At 47.0% G+C, this 17,278-nt stretch overlaps 1 protein-coding gene across 7 annotated transcripts in view; it reads right to left on the bottom strand.

Moving 5' to 3' along the window:
* Nucleotides 1-17,278, bottom strand: part of nrg1 (neuregulin 1) — a 163,954-nt gene that overhangs the window by 42,483 nt on the left and 104,193 nt on the right. Inside the window, exon 1 of one of the 7 annotated variants that reach the window (XM_014144465.2) lies at nt 1,433-2,882. The exons of 5 other annotated variants lie outside the window; for them this stretch is intronic. In XM_014144465.2, the coding sequence (XP_013999940.2) occupies nt 1,433-2,081 (649 nt within the window). In that variant the 5' untranslated portion in view covers nt 2,082-2,882. Of the gene's footprint in view, nt 1-1,432; nt 2,883-17,278 lie in introns of those variants that run through there. One more of the 7 variants, XM_014144472.2, reaches the window with a different exon arrangement.

Below are 17,278 nucleotides of genomic sequence, written 5' to 3'. Positions count from 1 at the left end.
ATCTCAAGGCACATCAGTGAACAATCGTCAAGTGTGAATGAATTACTCTGGAGGCGAATTTGCATGAGGAAATGCACCTAGGGAAGGAAGCCACAAAGAACCACAATATCTCCCCCAACTCACTCAGACCCACGCCACCCCGTAGACTCAGACCCACAGCCACACCACCGAAGGTCAAATATAAATACCATCAACCTGACTGAAATGAGGACAGCCTCAATGAAAATCTCACGGGGAACAGGGAATAAAGCTGCATGAGGACAAAAGTACCGGTAGAGTCTGGCAGCTTTCCAGCAGTTATAACTCGGTGGCTTGCAAAGTCATGGTAGAGAGCCGCTTAGCAGTCAGATAGCATTACTGGGATTGTCTTTCTCTGTGGCTCAGAGATAGAGGGGGAATCAATTAGTCTCCAGCAGGCTCTGACCTTGAAATGGAGCTCCGGCCTGGCAGGAGGAAGTCCCACTGCACCGCAGCATTTAGTTTTAGGAAGTCGTGCATCATCAGCTATTGATTTTTCATATTTTCTGGAAATGACTGGAAATCACGAGGCGGCTAGCATTTGGCTGCTCACTTCCTGGTCAACATGGGCTAATTTCAAATATGCAGACGAGAACATATGCATTCTGTTTGTGGGAGGCTAAGGGAAATAAGAAATAAGAACCAGCATGGTATCACAACGGTTTACTGCATCGGATGTGGTGTAAGGGACAGCTATGGTACGGGACAGCTGTGGTAAGGGACAGCTGTGGTACGGGACAGCTGTGGTAAGGGACATGTTTATGCAGTAGCAACTAATATTTGATCTTATTAGCACTAACTGCCTGGGGTGGTTTTGAAAGGGAGTTTCTGTTTCTTACACAGGCTGGTAATTCTTCGGAAGCTTAGTCACGGCTACTAGCGCTACACTTCACAGCATGTCTGCTTTCAGACAGAGGGCTAAGCTACAGGCACTATTATTCTGAGCATAGTGTTGCACAATAGGAAAAGCATCACGTTTTAAATGCTTTAAAAACATGTCGAGGTAATGACCTTTTTGGGTTGTGTATTGCGCCGTAGGGTACACTGGACTATTTCACTGAATAGTATCACATGGATATTTCCTTTCTGCCTGCTGGTATTCAATATGCTGTTGGAATTCAACACCGACAGTTGACGTGCACCATCAGACTACATTATGTGTCTCCCTTTTTAAAAGACACGTGCTTACTGTAGTTAATAGTTGTGTGTTTTTGTCTTAATTCGACACCAAAGTTCACAATCCTTTCTAGATTAAACGTCAAAGGCTATTGTAACTGTCAAATTCTTCTGCTCTTACATGTGTCAGTGACACAGTTCAGTACAACACAGACCAAACGTAATGTATTTACTCAAGACAAGAGTCAACTGTGAGCAAACTAAAATACATAGGAATTACAAAGTGTGGCGTACTTACAGAACTTGGGGACAATAATGTCATTAGATTCCACAGTAGTTTGGGAGTAGGCGGTAGGTTTTCCCTTGCTCACTGGTTTTGGGTTGGGCGGGCCCGTGCGGTACCTCAATGCAGAGGTAGGGGTGTATTGAGTCACTCCGGTGGGTTTTCCCTCTACTATGACCTCAGGCTGTCCTGTGGTGGTGGTTGTCGCCGTGGGGACGGGGGAGGAGGGGTGGGGAAATGACAATGGCAGATCCCTTGTGGGGTCAGCATAGATGGGGTCTTGTCCTCTGCGATCTGGGCCCAGGTGGGTGGGCGGCTCGTACTCAAAGATTTTGTCCACAAAGACCCACTTGAGGCCGGCGGTGCAGAGGGCCAGACTGAGCAGGCAGGCCAGGATGGGGAGGATGCAGATCTTCTCTGAGCGCAGGCAACCACGCACCTGTTCCATCTCTATGCACACACAGCAGGTCCCTGCCAAGCCCAAGAATCCCAGGGGCCTTGCTGGTTCTCCATCGACACCCTCCTCCCCACCCTCACCACCTGCTGCAGACTCCGCCTCCTCTGGGGCTCGTCCTCGATCGGCGCAGGAGAGGGTGGGGGATGCTGATTTGGGAAGGACGACCAGCCCGGCGGAGGAGTCCACTGCCTCCACTCCTTCAGTCATCCTCCCTCGTGCTCTCTCTCTCTCTCCCTCTCTCTCTCACACCGAAGGATCTCTGGACGCCTGTACTCAACTCAAAGAGCACGGCAGCTGGCTGGTATCGTAAAGTGTGTTGTCCATTATCAGATCACAGTGGTGGGGGTTGGGTGGGAGATGGAGAAGGAGGATGCTTTTCACGGCAGTGTGGGGTAACCTTGTTAACGTCTGGGAAGTAAACCGACAAGACTTTTTCTTCGCAGGTTTGCTCTCACGACATTCTCACGGGAAACGTGTACACACGAAAACAAGTCCAGAAATAGAAACATCAAATTCTGAGCTACAACAAAAGTAGAAGACAGAAGAGGTGTCTTCCCTTAGATCTCTTGCGTGGTTCAGTTCCCTGGGCAGGACCAGTAGTGCGCTCACTCACCTGAGGACTTGAAGAGTGGAGCCGGCTGCTGTGTAAACGCTATTGGCAGGATGCGGCTACAGATGGGACAGAGCAGACCGGCACTGCAGTGGCAGGAGCAACATGCCGTCTGTCTGTCGGTCGGTCTGTTTGTCTGCTCAAGCAGCAGCCTAGAGGGGCTGAATCATCAGGGAGCAGCAGGTGCCCTTCCTCTCAGCAGTGCCGGAGAAACAGATAATTAGTGGAGAGAGAAACACGCTCGTACATCGCGGAAGGAGAGACAATTCAGGACACTCCCCTTTTCCTCCTCACCACTACACTCCTCGCTCTCTCTCACCCTCTCCCTCTCCCTACAAGAGCTCTCCTAGGTATTGTCCACGCACTCTTCTCAGGCTGCTACCAGTCTGAACACAAAGCACACAGCTAAGCAAGTTCGTACTTGATCCAATTAGGGGGAATGGCAACGAATCACAGGCAAACAGACGGCTCTGGCGTCTCCCTCCCTCCCCCCCTCCCTCCCTCCCTGGGCCATTGATTATGTTAATACAAAAGGTTTTTTTGTCAAGGGGTGGTAGCCAGTGGAACAGACATTTGATCCGTCCCAAGGGAAATGAGCTATTGTTTTATGGCTCCTCTCAGAATCTTCCTTCATTGGAGTGAATGAAAGGAAAAAAATTACTGAAGTAATATTTCAGTCATTGTCAAAGAAAATAATACCAATCACCTGATTTACCAAACTTTTGGTTTATTTTTCAATAAATCACATGTACTGTTAGGTCGCTTTGTAGCGCTGACTCAGGGGGATAAAGGACAACGTTAAGACAACGTTGAGGCACCATCGAGGAACTGACTCCTTGAGGTATATCAAGAGTGCGAGAAAATCAACATTTTATTCAAAACATACATAGCCACACCAATCATAATCCAAATGAGTGTGTAACGAACAGACTAGCATTACATGTTGCCAAAAGCATTACCAGTGGGCTTTAATTAAAAGTCTTAAGTATATATAATAATTAAAATCAGAGTTAAAGCCAGAAGAAAGACACATTCCATTAAAATAACCCAGTAGGGAGTCGTGGGTCCATCACCATCTAGATACTCTCATTATGAATACAGTTTTGTCATAGCCGAACGTGGTCCAGTTTCACAGCCTGGCATGCTGTGATCTTTTATCTAAATTCAATATAACACGTCTTCATGTTTTCAGCTTTGGAGCGTGTCTGTGTGGGGAAAAAAAGGCTAGACATCTGACCTTTGAACAATCCAGTCAAAACAAAAAAGGGATTGGGATGTAACCCCACTAAATCTGGTCCTAAACCCAAAGTCATTAGCGCAGAGAGAGCCCCTTCCCACAGGGACTCCTTACGGTACCTTCAGATGGATAAAACTCAGATGTTATACCTATCTACGAGGTCAGACCACTCATTACCATAAGACTCATCTTTAGTGGACTACTTTACTCATACATGTATTACCACACCAAGTTATACATAGACCATCTCTTCATATGCTTTACTTTGAGTTATACACACACACACACACACACACACACACACACACACACACACACACACACACACACCCTTACTTTAAGTTAAACAGTTTGGGACAGGCTGAATAGTAAATCGCAAGCACAGTATCTTGCTAATGCATGGGACAGAGAACCAGTTCAACAGATCAGCTTCTAACTATTCAGAAGCACAGCTCAGAAAGGCACAATACATTCTCCATTTACTACACTTAAGGCTCGCTTGTCACACGGCCCAGGAGTATTGGCTTTGGCCCTCGAATCACGTCTGCCACAATGTAAGAGGAGCTGGGATTACTGGTCACAAAATCCACACTTTGCATGTCTGGCTTTAAGCACAATCTTCCAACGGTCCTGAGCAGCGACAGATAGATGTGGAGAAATCCCCCAGTGAGCTGTTAAGCCCCCCCTCGGTGCTAACAGGCTGGGAGGACAATCCAAAGACTAACGGTCTGAGAGAGAGCAAACGAAAGAGGGGGAAGTTTAACCAGGAAGAGGACCACGGTCAGGTCAATGACACACTTCCTATTGACACACAAATGACCCTCTTCAATCTTCAAAAGGAATGAATACCAGAAATGGCATCTATAGGACATTACAGTGGCTTCCTGTCAAATGGATATTCTCATCATGTGATTCTATACAGTACATTTATGCTATTTAAAAAGAGATGCTTGATAATAAATAAATAAATGCCATTCAGCAGATGCTTTTATCCAAAGTGGCACAGTCATCCGAGCATACATTTTACGTATGGGTGGTCCCGGGAATCTAACCCACTATCCTGGCGTTGTAAGCACTATGCTCTATCAACTGAGCCACAGTGGACCACACATTTGATCATTAGAGGTATCTTTTATTCAATAGCACCTCGTACCTAGGACCAAACGCATGCCATAGAGGCATAGTGATTTGAATGACGCATGGTGAGTCACTGACAGGATAGAACAGAGAAACAGTCGGCGTGGCGACAGAACAGAGAAACAGTCGGCGTGGCGACAGAGAAACAGTCGGCGTGGCGACAGAGAAACAGTCGGCGTGGAGACAGAGAAACAGTCGGCGTGGCGACAGAGAAACAGTCGGCGTGGCGACAGAGAAACAGTCGGCGTGGCGACAGAGAAACAGTCGGCGTGGAGACAGAGAAACAGTCGGCGTGGAGACAGAGAAACAGTCGGCGTGGAGACAGAGAAACAGTCGGCGTGGAGACAGAGAAACAGTCGGCGTGGAGACAGAACAGAGAAACAGTCGGCGTGGAGACAGAGAAACAGTCGGCGTGGCGACAGAGAAACAGTCGGCGTGGCGACAGAGAAACAGTCGGCGTGGCGACAGAGAAACAGTCGGCGTGGCGACAGAGAAACAGTCGGCGTGGAGACAGAGAAACAGTCGGCGTGGCGACAGAGAAACAGTCGGCGTGGAGACAGAGAAACAGTCGGCGTGGAGACAGAGAAACAGTCGGCGTGGAGACAGAACAGAGAAACAGTCGGCGTGGCGACAGAGAAACAGTCGGCGTGGCGACAGAGAAACAGTCGGCGTGGAGACAGAGAAACAGTCGGCGTGGAGACAGAGAAACAGTCGGCGTGGCGACAGAGAAACAGTCGGCGTGGAGACAGAGAAACAGTCGGCGTGGAGACAGAGAAACAGTCGGCGTGGAGACAGAGAAACAGTCGGCGTGGAGACAGAGAAACAGTCGGCGTGGCGACAGAGAAACAGTCGGCGTGGAGACAGAGAAACAGTCGGCGTGGCGACAGAGAAACAGTCGGCGTGGCGACAGAGAAACAGTCGGCGTGGCGACAGAGAAACAGTCGGCGTGGAGACAGAGAAACAGTCGGCGTGGAGACAGAGAAACAGTCGGCGTGGAGACAGAGAAACAGTCGGCGTGGAGACAGAGAAACAGTCGGCGTGGAGACAGAGAAACAGTCGGCGTGGCGACAGAGAAACAGTCGGCGTGGAGACAGAGATAGTCGGCGTGGAGACAGAGATAGTCGGCGTGGAGACAGAGATAGTCGGCGTGGAGACAGAGATAGTCGGCGTGGAGACAGAGATAGTCGGCGTGGAGACAGAGATAGTCGGCGTGGAGACAGCTCTGCAAACCAACTGATGGAATCTATCTATCAGCCTTCCCTGTAGCTCAGTTGGTAGAGCATGGTGTTTGCAACGCCAGGGTTGTGGGTTCGATTCCCACGGGGGGCCAGCACAGAAAAAAAAAAATGTATGAAATTGTATGAAATGTATGCATTCACTACTGTAAGTCGCTCTGGATAAGAGCGTCTGCTAAATGACTAAAATGTAAATGTAATGTATCTATGGAATCATATCACAGGTGCCGTTATGAAATAAACTCAATTTGGAGGGGATAGTTTATCATCTAATACCACAAAAATTGTCAAGGGTGTCAAATTGCATTCAAGATGACACAGACCATACGACAGAGGGAAGGGGGGGGGCTACTGAACATGCATTTCAAATGAGCGGGATGAAAGACACCAGAGGAAAGATTTCAAATGTGACATAAAGCAAGTAGAATTTAAAGGGTAGCATTAAACTGCAGTCATACACATTTTGAGGACACAGTAAAACTTCAGGAATATCTAAAGAGACATATTCTGGGTAAATGACTTTCACACACTGAACCAGTCAGTTGTGTTTCATTACAACAGACAGACAACAGCTGCAGTAAGGTCAAACTAATTCATTGGATGGAGTCAGATTATAGTAAACCTAGTCAAGGTCAAAGGTTAAACCAAAAGGTGTTGCCAACTATTCTTGGATTGCCAGATATCATCCTAAGGTAGACCACAACAATGTCCTTGTGTTCTTTAGGTCAGTGCATCCAAAATAGTTCAAGACAATGAATGTTTAATCCACTGTTGGCTAGAAGGTAGTCCACTTTAAAATGTGGTTTCTGAACTTGATCAAAAGACCAAAGGGTATATTTGTAACATTCTGTGGAATCTTTCATCCTCCAACTCCTTATATAATGGTCATTGGTGTATCAAACGCTTGAAAGCAAAACTCTCATCCAAGAAGTAATCGTGTCCGGTACAACCGTTAAGAGATGTAGATTCTTCCAATAAGTGCAGAAAATCAGTAATGTGCCTCTAATCTTAAATGAAAACGGACACCCTCGCCTGTGGTAATTATTCTGCCGGCTAAATGGGAATAAATTAATTTTTCCTTTTACATGCAGTCGTTTGCAGGAAGTTCAATCCATTATTTATGTCAGAGAAGAGGAGACAGAGGGACCTGACCTAGTAAAATCCCAGCGTACACTTCAAAGCCAGCCAGAGTAACTGCCTATTGGCAGGCAGAAGGTTACCAGTGCATTAGGAGATGAGAATGTGCTTTTTCTTGCCAAAAACAGCCAAGCACAACTTTTATTAACAAATACAGGTAGAGGTCTAAGAGGAGCAGGCTAGAATTCAATAATGCTTCCATCTCTGCTGACGCTCCAACAATGAGGGGATTTTAAATAGAGGGCAATTTTCATCCTGTCAGAGCGCTGGATCACTGGCAGGGACGAGACAACACAGAGATTATGCTGTAGCTAAACTCTCCATGTCTGTCAAGTCATTCAGGGTGGAACATATGGAGGGCTTCGAAATGTAGAAAATGGCCACTGGATAGTCCCTGGATAGTGCCCGCCCTGGCTCCTTTCCCTGGCTTTGATGTGATATAAAAAAGGAGCACCTGAGTCATTTACAGGGGATAGAATAAAGTAGTGCCCTGGCTCGCTCTCCTCGCCTCCCTGTCCGCCAGCCTGGTGCCCGCGGTAGAGGCTCATTCGTCTCCCGGTTAAAATACCTGTGTGCACACACTCTGCCCCATACAACTTGTGCCTATAATGGAACTATGAGCAGGAAGTCAGTCATTCAATGGAGGAGAGGGAGGGAGGAGCTCCATTATCATTAGTGCTGCATGCACAGTCTCATTGTTTACTGTGGTCTTTAAGGACGGGGAGAGAAGGAGGCGGAGGCGAAAGAGAGGTTCAGCACTGCTCTTTGGGACAGCTCCTCTGTGACACTGTCTCAAAGTGGCAGGCTACAGCAGACTAGTCATAATCTATTGATCTCTGCCTGAGGGAGGAGAGGAAAGGGGGTGGGGGGCAATGCCACTGTTTTTCTTGGGCTGGCTGATTGGGCTGTGAAGATGACGCTGCAAAATGTCATTTGTATGTTGTAGAAATGTTATTGAATGCTAATTCAATACCTAGATAATGACAAATGCTACTGCTGACCAGGGGTTCTCTAGGGAAGGAGTGACAGTAGTACCATTAGTAATTGAATATGCTTCTTTTAGAAGCTGAACAGTATGTGAACAGAGGATACATATATGTGCTCCACAGAGTAGGTTTGTGTGTGCGAGTGTTACCATGTGTTGTAAAATTGGAGGCCCATAAAGTAACAGGATTCTGCAACTTCCTCTGTAAGTACATTGAGAGCAACAACTGAAGCAAACAAAGACATTTGAGCTTGAAAGCCAGGGTTTTGTTTTTTTCTCTGTTACTTACACACTTTCTTGACTGATCTGTGAGGAAAATAGCTACATTTGCTGGCTTTTCCCCTTTTCGATCATCAAACATCAGAATATAAATGATCTACAGAGGTGATAGAAGAGACATAACACCAAAATACAACCCAAAAGACACGTCAAATGAAAAAAAATGGCCATTCTTTATCAAATAAAATGCAAATAACCAGAAAAACAAGCTGGGAAACACTTTTCATTATACAGTTAGAGAGGAAACAATACCGGGTGTTGTATGAATAAGTGACTACAGAGAATTTGGGAGTGAGCTGCCGTTTCGTGGAAAGTTAAAAGCAATATTGATACTTGTGCCTCTATGTCGGATATCATGATTTATGGACTTCATCTAGTTTGTCAGGAAGTTGCATAAGGGCTTGTGTATCTTGCCGTTATCTAAGCTGGGGTGCAATTTCTCAATAGCGTCTCATTGTCTGATCAAAGACTGTTACTGTCAGTGGAAAGATAAGGAGATGGTGGTCTCCATGGCCTGCTTTCATGTGGAGGGGGAAAAGCACAGTAACACACACTGGCCTTGTGAAATACATCAAATACCAACCATTCCTTTTAAGAGCAGCCCCAATTCTCTACGGACACTAATTGGCTTTAGCGAATGAGAGACGAGCCAAATGTCCTCCTTCAGACTGGCAGACTGATTGAAATGAAGTCGTTTGCTTTCTGTATAATATATCACCGGGGGGGGAGATGAAAGGCAAACTTTGAGCAAACGTCGAGAGGGAATGCACATTTCACGTAAAACGTTTGCCATTCTCACACGTTTCTTCTTCTCCCTGCGACGTGATAAGGAGAGAAGAGAGGTGTGCAGGTAAGAAGTGGACTGGGAGAGTTTCAGCAGCAGTATGCCTCTAACAGGATCCTAATTCATTATGCAGTGTAGGGAGGTACAGTAAAGTACTTCTCCTCCGGTTCAGAGCCCTTTTCCCAAATTGAACAGAGTGGGAGGCATTTGGCATGACAGACTAGCATCCTGTTCTCCACTAGTATATTACAGTACTGGTCCAGGCAGCATGCTGTTCTCCACTAGTATATTACAGTACTGGTCCATGTAGCATGCTGTTCTCCACTAGTATATTACAGTACTGGTCCAGGCAGCATCCTGTTCTCCACTAGTATATTACAGTACTGGTCCAGGCAGCATCCTGTTCTCCACTAGTATATTACAGTACTGGTCCATGTAGCATGCTGTTCTCCACTAGTATATTACAGTACTGGTCCAGGCAGCATGCTGTTCTCCACTAGTATATTACAGTACTGGTCCATGTAGCATGCTGTTCTCCACTAGTATATTACAGTACTGGTCCATGTAGCATGCTGTTCTCCACTAGTATATTACAGTACTGGTCCAGGCAGCATCCTGTTCTCCACTAGTATATTACAGTACTGGTCCAGGCAGCATCCTCTTCTCCACTAGTATATTACAGTACTGGTCCAGGCAGCATGCTGTTCTCCACTAGTATATTACAGTACTGGTCCAGGCAGCATGCTGTTCTCCACTAGTATATTACAGTACTGGTCCAGGCAGCATGCTGTTCTCCACTAGTATATTACAGTACTGGTCCAGGCAGCATCCTGTTCTCCACTAGTATATTACAGTACTGGTCCAGGCAGCGTCCTGTTCTCCACTAGTATATTACAGTACTGGTCCAGGCAGCATGCTGTTCTCCACTAGTATATTACAGTACTGGTCCAGGCAGCATGCTGTTCTCCACTAGTATATTACAGTACTGGTCCAGGCAGCATGCTGTTCTCCACTAGTATATTACAGCACTGGTCCAGGCAGCATGCTGTTCTCCACTAGTATATTACAGTATTGGTCCAGGCAGCATCCTGTTCTCCACTAGTATATTACAGTACTGGTCCAGGCAGCGTCCTGTTCTCCACTAGTATATTACAGTACTGGTCCAGGCAGCATGCTGTTCTCCACTAGTATATTACAGTACTGGTCCAGGCAGCGTCCTGTTCTCCACTAGTATATTACAGTACTGGTCCAGGCAGCATCCTGTTCTCCACTAGTATATTACAGTACTGGTCCAGGCAGCATGCTGTTCTCCACTAGTATATTACAGTACTGGTCCAGGCAGCATCCTGTTCTCCACTAGTATATTACAGTACTGGTCCAGGCAGCATCCTGTTCTCCACTAGTATATTACAGTACTGGTCCAGGCAGCATGCTGTTCTCCACTAGTATATTACAGTACTGGTCCAGGCAGCATCCTGTTCTCCACTAGTATATTACAGTACTGGTCCAGGCAGCATCCTGTTCTCCACTAGTATATTACAGTACTGGTCCAGGCAGCATCCTGTTCTCCACTAGTATATTACAGTACTGGTCCAGGCAGCATGCTGTTCTCCACTAGTATATTACAGTACTGGTCCAGGCAGCATGCTGTTCTCCACTAGTATATTACAGTACTGGTCCATGTAACATGCTGTTCTCCACTAGTATATTACAGTACTGGTCCAGGCAGCATGCTGTTCTCCACTAGTATATTACAGTACTGGTCCAGGCAGCATGCTGTTCTCCACTAGTATATTACAGTACTGGTCCAGGCAGCATGCTGTTCTCCACTAGTATATTACAGTACTGGTCCAGGCAGCATGCTGTTCTCCACTAGTATATTACAGTACTGGTCCAGGCAGCATGCTGTTCTCCACTAGTATATTACAGTACTGGTCCAGGCAGCATGCTGTTCTCCACTAGTATATTACAGTACTGGTCCAGGCAGCATGCTGTTCTCCACTAGTATATTACAGTACTGGTCCAGGCAGCATGCTGTTCTCCACTAGTATATTACAGTACTGGTCCAGGCAGCATCCTGTTCTCCACTAGTATATTACAGTACTGGTCCAGGCAGCATGCTGTTCTCCACTAGTATATTACAGTACTGGTCCAGGCAGCGCGCTGTTCTCCACTAGTCTATTACAGTACTGGTCCAGGCAGCATGCTGTTCTCCACTAGTATATTACAGTACTGGTCCAGGCAGCATCCTGTTCTCCACTAGTATATTACAGTACTGGTCCAGGCAGTATCCTGTTCTCCACTAGTATATTACAGTACTGGTCCAGGCAGCATCCTGTTCTCCACTAGTATATTACAGTACTGGTCCAGGCAGCATGCTGTTCTCCACTAGTATATTACAGTACTGGTCCAGGCAGCATGCTGTTCTCCACTAGTTTATTACAGTACTGGTCCATGTAGCATGCTGTTCTCCACTAGTTTATTACAGTACTGGTCCATGTAGCATGCTGTTCTCCACTAGTATATTACAGTACTGGTCCAGGCAGCATCCTGTTCTCCACTAGTATATTACAGTACTGGTCCAGGCAGCATGCTGTTCTCCACTAGTATATTACAGTACTGGTCCAGGCAGCATGCTGTTCTCCACTAGTATATTACAGTACTGGTCCAGGCAGCATGCTGTTCTCCACTAGTATATTACAGTACTGGTCCAGGCAGCATGCTGTTCTCCACTAGTATATTACAGTACTGGTCCAGGCAGCATCCTGTTCTCCACTAGTATATTACAGTACTGGTCCAGGCAGCATGCTGTTCTCCACTAGTATATTACAGTACTGGTCCAGGCAGCATCCTGTTCTCCACTAGTATATTACAGTACTGGTCCAGGCAGCATCCTGTTCTCCACTAGTATTTTACAGTACTGGTCCAGGCAGCATGCTGTTCTCCACTAGTATATTACAGTACTGGTCCAGGCAGCATCCTGTTCTCCACTAGTATATTACAGTACTGGTCCAGGCAGCATGCTGTTCTCCACTAGTATATTACAGTACTGGTCCAGGCAGCATCCTGTTCTCCACTAGTATATTACAGTACTGGTCCAGGCAGCATCCTGTTCTCCACTAGTATATTACAGTACTGGTCCAGGCAGCATCCTGTTCTCCACTAGTATATTACAGTACTGGTCCAGGCAGCATGCTGTTCTCCACTAGTATATTACAGTACTGGTCCATGCAGCATGCTGTTCTCCACTAGTATATTACAGTACTGGTCCAGGCAGCATCCTGTTCTCCACTAGTATATTACAGTACTGGTCCAGGCAGCATGCTGTTCTCCACTAGTATATTACAGTACTGGTCCAGGCAGCATCCTGTTCTCCACTAGTATATTACAGTACTGGTCCAGGCAGCATGCTGTTCTCCACTAGTATATTACAGTACTGGTCCAGGCAGCATGCTGTTCTCCACTAGTATATTACAGTACTGGTCCAGGCAGCATGCTGTTCTCCACTAGTATATTACAGTACTGGTCCAGGCAGCATGCTGTTCTCCACTAGTATATTACAGTACTGGTCCAGGCAGCATCCTGTTCTCCACTAGTATATTACAGTACTGGTCCAGGCAGCATGCTGTTCTCCACTAGTATATTACAGTATTGGTCCAGGCAGCATGCTGTTCTCCACTAGTATATTACAGTACTGGTCCAGGCAGCATCCTGTTCTCCACTAGTATATTACAGTACTGGTCCAGGCAGCATCCTGTTCTCCACTAGTATATTACAGTATTGGTCCAGGCAGCATCCTGTTCTCCACTAGTATATTACAGTACTGGTCCAGGCAGCATCCTGTTCTCCACTAGTATATTACAGTACTGGTCCAGGCAGCATGCTGTTCTCCACTAGTATATTACAGTACTGGTCCAGGCAGCATGCTGTTCTCCACTAGTATATTACAGTACTGGTCCAGGCAGCATGCTGTTCTCCACTAGTATATTACAGTACTGGTCCAGGCAGCATGCTGTTCTCCACTAGTATATTACAGTACTGGTCCAGGCAGCATGCTGTTCTCCACTAGTATATTACAGTACTGGTCCAGGCAGCATGCTGTTCTCCACTAGTATATTACAGTACTGGTCCATGTAGCATCCTGTTCTCCACTAGTATATTACAGTACTGGTCCAGGCAGCATGCTGTTCTCCACTAGTATATTACAGTACTGGTCCAGGCAGCATCCTCTTCTCCACTAGTATATTACAGTACTGGTCCAGGCAGCATCCTGTTCTCCACTAGTATATTACAGTACTGGTCCAGGCAGCATGCTGTTCTCCACTAGTATATTACAGTACTGGTCCAGGCAGCATCCTGTTCTCCACTAGTATATTACAGTACTGGTCCATGTAGCATGCTGTTCTCCACTAGTATATTACAGTACTGGTCCAGGCAGCATGCTGTTCTCCACTAGTATATTACAGTACTGGTCCAGGCAGCATCCTGTTCTCCACTAGTATATTACAGTACTGGTCCAGGCAGCATGCTGTTCTCCACTAGTATATTACAGTACTGGTCCAGGCAGCATGCTGTTCTCCACTAGTATATTACAGTACTGGTCCAGGCAGCGTGCTGTGTGATTACGCTGCGTGCTCTTAAACCACTGTTGGGGACAGCAGTGACAGCAGTGCTGTTAATCCCTGTGGCTTTGTCATTTTTACACATATTCTGAAAATTCGGTTGTTTAGTCTTCTTGGGTCTGTGAAACAGGGGTATATCAAAACCCAAAGAGAGGAAGTCCCATAGGGCGGCGCACAATTGGCCCAGCATCGTCCGGGTTTGGCCGGGGTAGGCCGTCATTGTAAATAAGAATTTGTTCTTAACTGACTTGCCTAGTTAAATAACGGTTAAATAAGAATAAATGTAAAAAAATGTCTACTCATTCAATGAGAAATGCAGAGAAAGTAAAATCCACCTGCTTTGACTACGCAATGGTGTAAATGGGGAAGAAAGTGCCCGTTGTCACATTAAGAATGAGAAAGAGACACGAGGAGAGAGGACAGAGGAGAGAGGACAGAGGAGAGAGGACAGAGGAGAGAGGACAGAGGAGAGAGGAGAGAGGACAGAGGAGAGAGGACAGAGGACAGAGGACAGAGGACAGAGGAGAGAGGACAGAGGACAGAGGACAGAGGACAGAGGACAGAGGACAGAGGACAGAGGACAGAGGAGAGAGGAGAGAGGACAGAGGAGAGAGAGGAAAAGAGGACAGAGGAAAAAGAGAAAGATAAGCCAGAAGACATAATAAACTGCTGGATATAAGTCATCATGGTAACACATTAACAGAGGATGAGATGTGGGGAGGAGTGCCCGAGGGGATTGTAAACTTCAAAGCCATCCTACAGGCACGGATGGAGAAAATAGATCAAAACAAGAAAGCTAAACACATTCTAGTCAGCACCTTTGTTCCATCTAGATCTATTAAAAGGAGATGTCTCCCTCTTCACCTTCCCTGCTACACAGAGACACACCATTCCCCAGGAGAGACACACACACACACCATTCCCCAGGAGAGACACACACACACACCATTCCCAGAGAGACACACACACACACCATTCCCAGAGAGACACACACACACACACACACACACCATTCCCCAGGAGAGACACACACACACACCATTCCCAGAGAGACACACACACACACACACACACACACCATTCCCCAGGAGAGACACACACACACACACCATTCCCCAGGAGAGACACACACACACACACCATTCCCCAGGAGAGACACACACACACACCATTCCCCAGGAGAGACACACACACACACCATTCCCCAGGAGAGACACACACACACACCATTCCCCAGGAGAGACACACACACACACCATTCCCAGAGAGACACACACACACACCATTCCCAGAGAGACACACACACACACACCATTCCCAGAGAGACACACACACACACACCATTCCCCAGGAGAGAGAGAGACACACACCATTCCCCAGGAGAGAGAGAGACACACACCATTCCCCAGGAGAGAGAGAGACACACACACACACACACACACACACCATTCCCCAGGAGAGAGAGAGAGACACACACACACACACACCATTCCCAGAGACACACACACACACACACAACCATTCCCAGAGAGACACACACACACACACCATTCCCAGAGAGAGACACACACACACACACACACACACACACACACACACACACACAACCGTTCCCAGAGAGACACACACACACACACCATTCCCAGAGAGACACACACACACACACCATTCCCAGAGAGACACACACACACACCATTCCCAGAGAGCACACACACACACACACACACACACACACACACACACCATTCCCAGAGAGACACACACACACACACACACACACACACACGCACCATTCCCAGAGAGACACACACACACACCATTCCCAGAGAGACACACACACACACACACACACACACACACACACACCATTCCCAGAGAGACACACACACACACACACCATTCCCAGAGAGACACACACACACACACACCATTCCCAGAGAGACACACACACACACACACACCATTCCCAGAGAGACACACACACACACACACACCATTCCCAGAGAGACACACACACCATTCCCAGAGAGACACACACACACCATTCCCAGAGAGAGACACACACACACCATTCCCAGAGAGAGACACACACACACCATTCCCAGAGAGAGACACACACACACACACACACACACACACACACACACACAATTCCCAGAGAGACACACACACACACACACACACCATTCCCAGAGAGACACACACACACACCATTCCCCGAGAGAGAGACACACACACCATTCCCCGAGAGAGAGAGAGAGAGACACACACCATTCCCCGAGAGAGAGAGAGAGAGAGAGACACACACCATTCCCCGAGAAAGAGAGACACACCATTCCCCGAGAAAGAGAGAGACACCATTCCCCGAGAAAGAGAGAGACACACCATTCCCCGAGAAAGAGACACACCATTCCCCGAGAAAGAGAGACACACCATTCCCCGAGAAAGAGAGAGACACACCATTCCCCGAGAAAGAGACAGACACACCATTCCCCGAGAAAGAGACAGACACACCATTCCCCGAGAAAGAGACACACCATTCCCCGAGAAAGAGAGAGACACACCATTCCCCGAGAAAGAGAGAGACACACCATTCCCCGAGAAAGAGAGAGACACACCATTCCCCGAGAAAGAGACACACCATTCCCCGAGAAAGAGAGAGACACACCATTCCCCGAGAAAGAGAGAGACACACCATTCCCCGAGAAAGAGACACACCATTCCCCGAGAAAGAGAGAGACACACCATTCCCCGAGAAAGAGAGAGACACACCATTCCCCGAGAAAGAGAGAGACACACCATTCCCAAGGGCTGATCAAACAGAGGGCATGTTGTGTGTTCATGAACCTCTCTGACAACATTGAACAGGAACTATCCAAGAGTACAAGACCAATAGTGTGCCTATATCCCTGACCAAGTTAAACTCTCCTCCTTTAGGCCTATTCAAACCATATACCAAATGGAAGCCTCTTCTACTCAGAAAACCAATCATACTAATAGCAGACGTTTGTTTTTCCTGTTAAAGTGTAATCAGCCTTCCCTGTAGCTCAGTTGGTAGAGCATGGTGTTTGCAACACCAGGGTTGTGGGTTCGATTCCCACGGGGGGCCAGTACAGGAAAAAAAAAAAAATGTATGAAATGAAATGTATGCATTCACTACTGTAAGTCGCTCTGGATAAGAGCGTCTGCTAAATTACTAAAATGTAATCGAAAGGATTACAAATTAAATTGGAGAGATTAACCTCATATCTCCTGTGAAACGTAACACATCGAAAACAATTTACAATGATCCTAGCAAGGCGGAATTGCAGGAAATGACTCCTGTCATCGGGAAGCTCCCCTGACTACAACCGGCCAGTCACTCCAATGGGATGAGTG

Source organism: Salmo salar, chromosome ssa01, assembly GCF_905237065.1.
Source record: "Salmo salar chromosome ssa01, Ssal_v3.1, whole genome shotgun sequence".
Classification (NCBI taxonomy): domain Eukaryota; kingdom Metazoa; phylum Chordata; class Actinopteri; order Salmoniformes; family Salmonidae; genus Salmo; species Salmo salar.
Note: the sequence above shows the minus strand (reverse complement) of the source record. Positions and strands in the feature narration are given on the sequence as shown.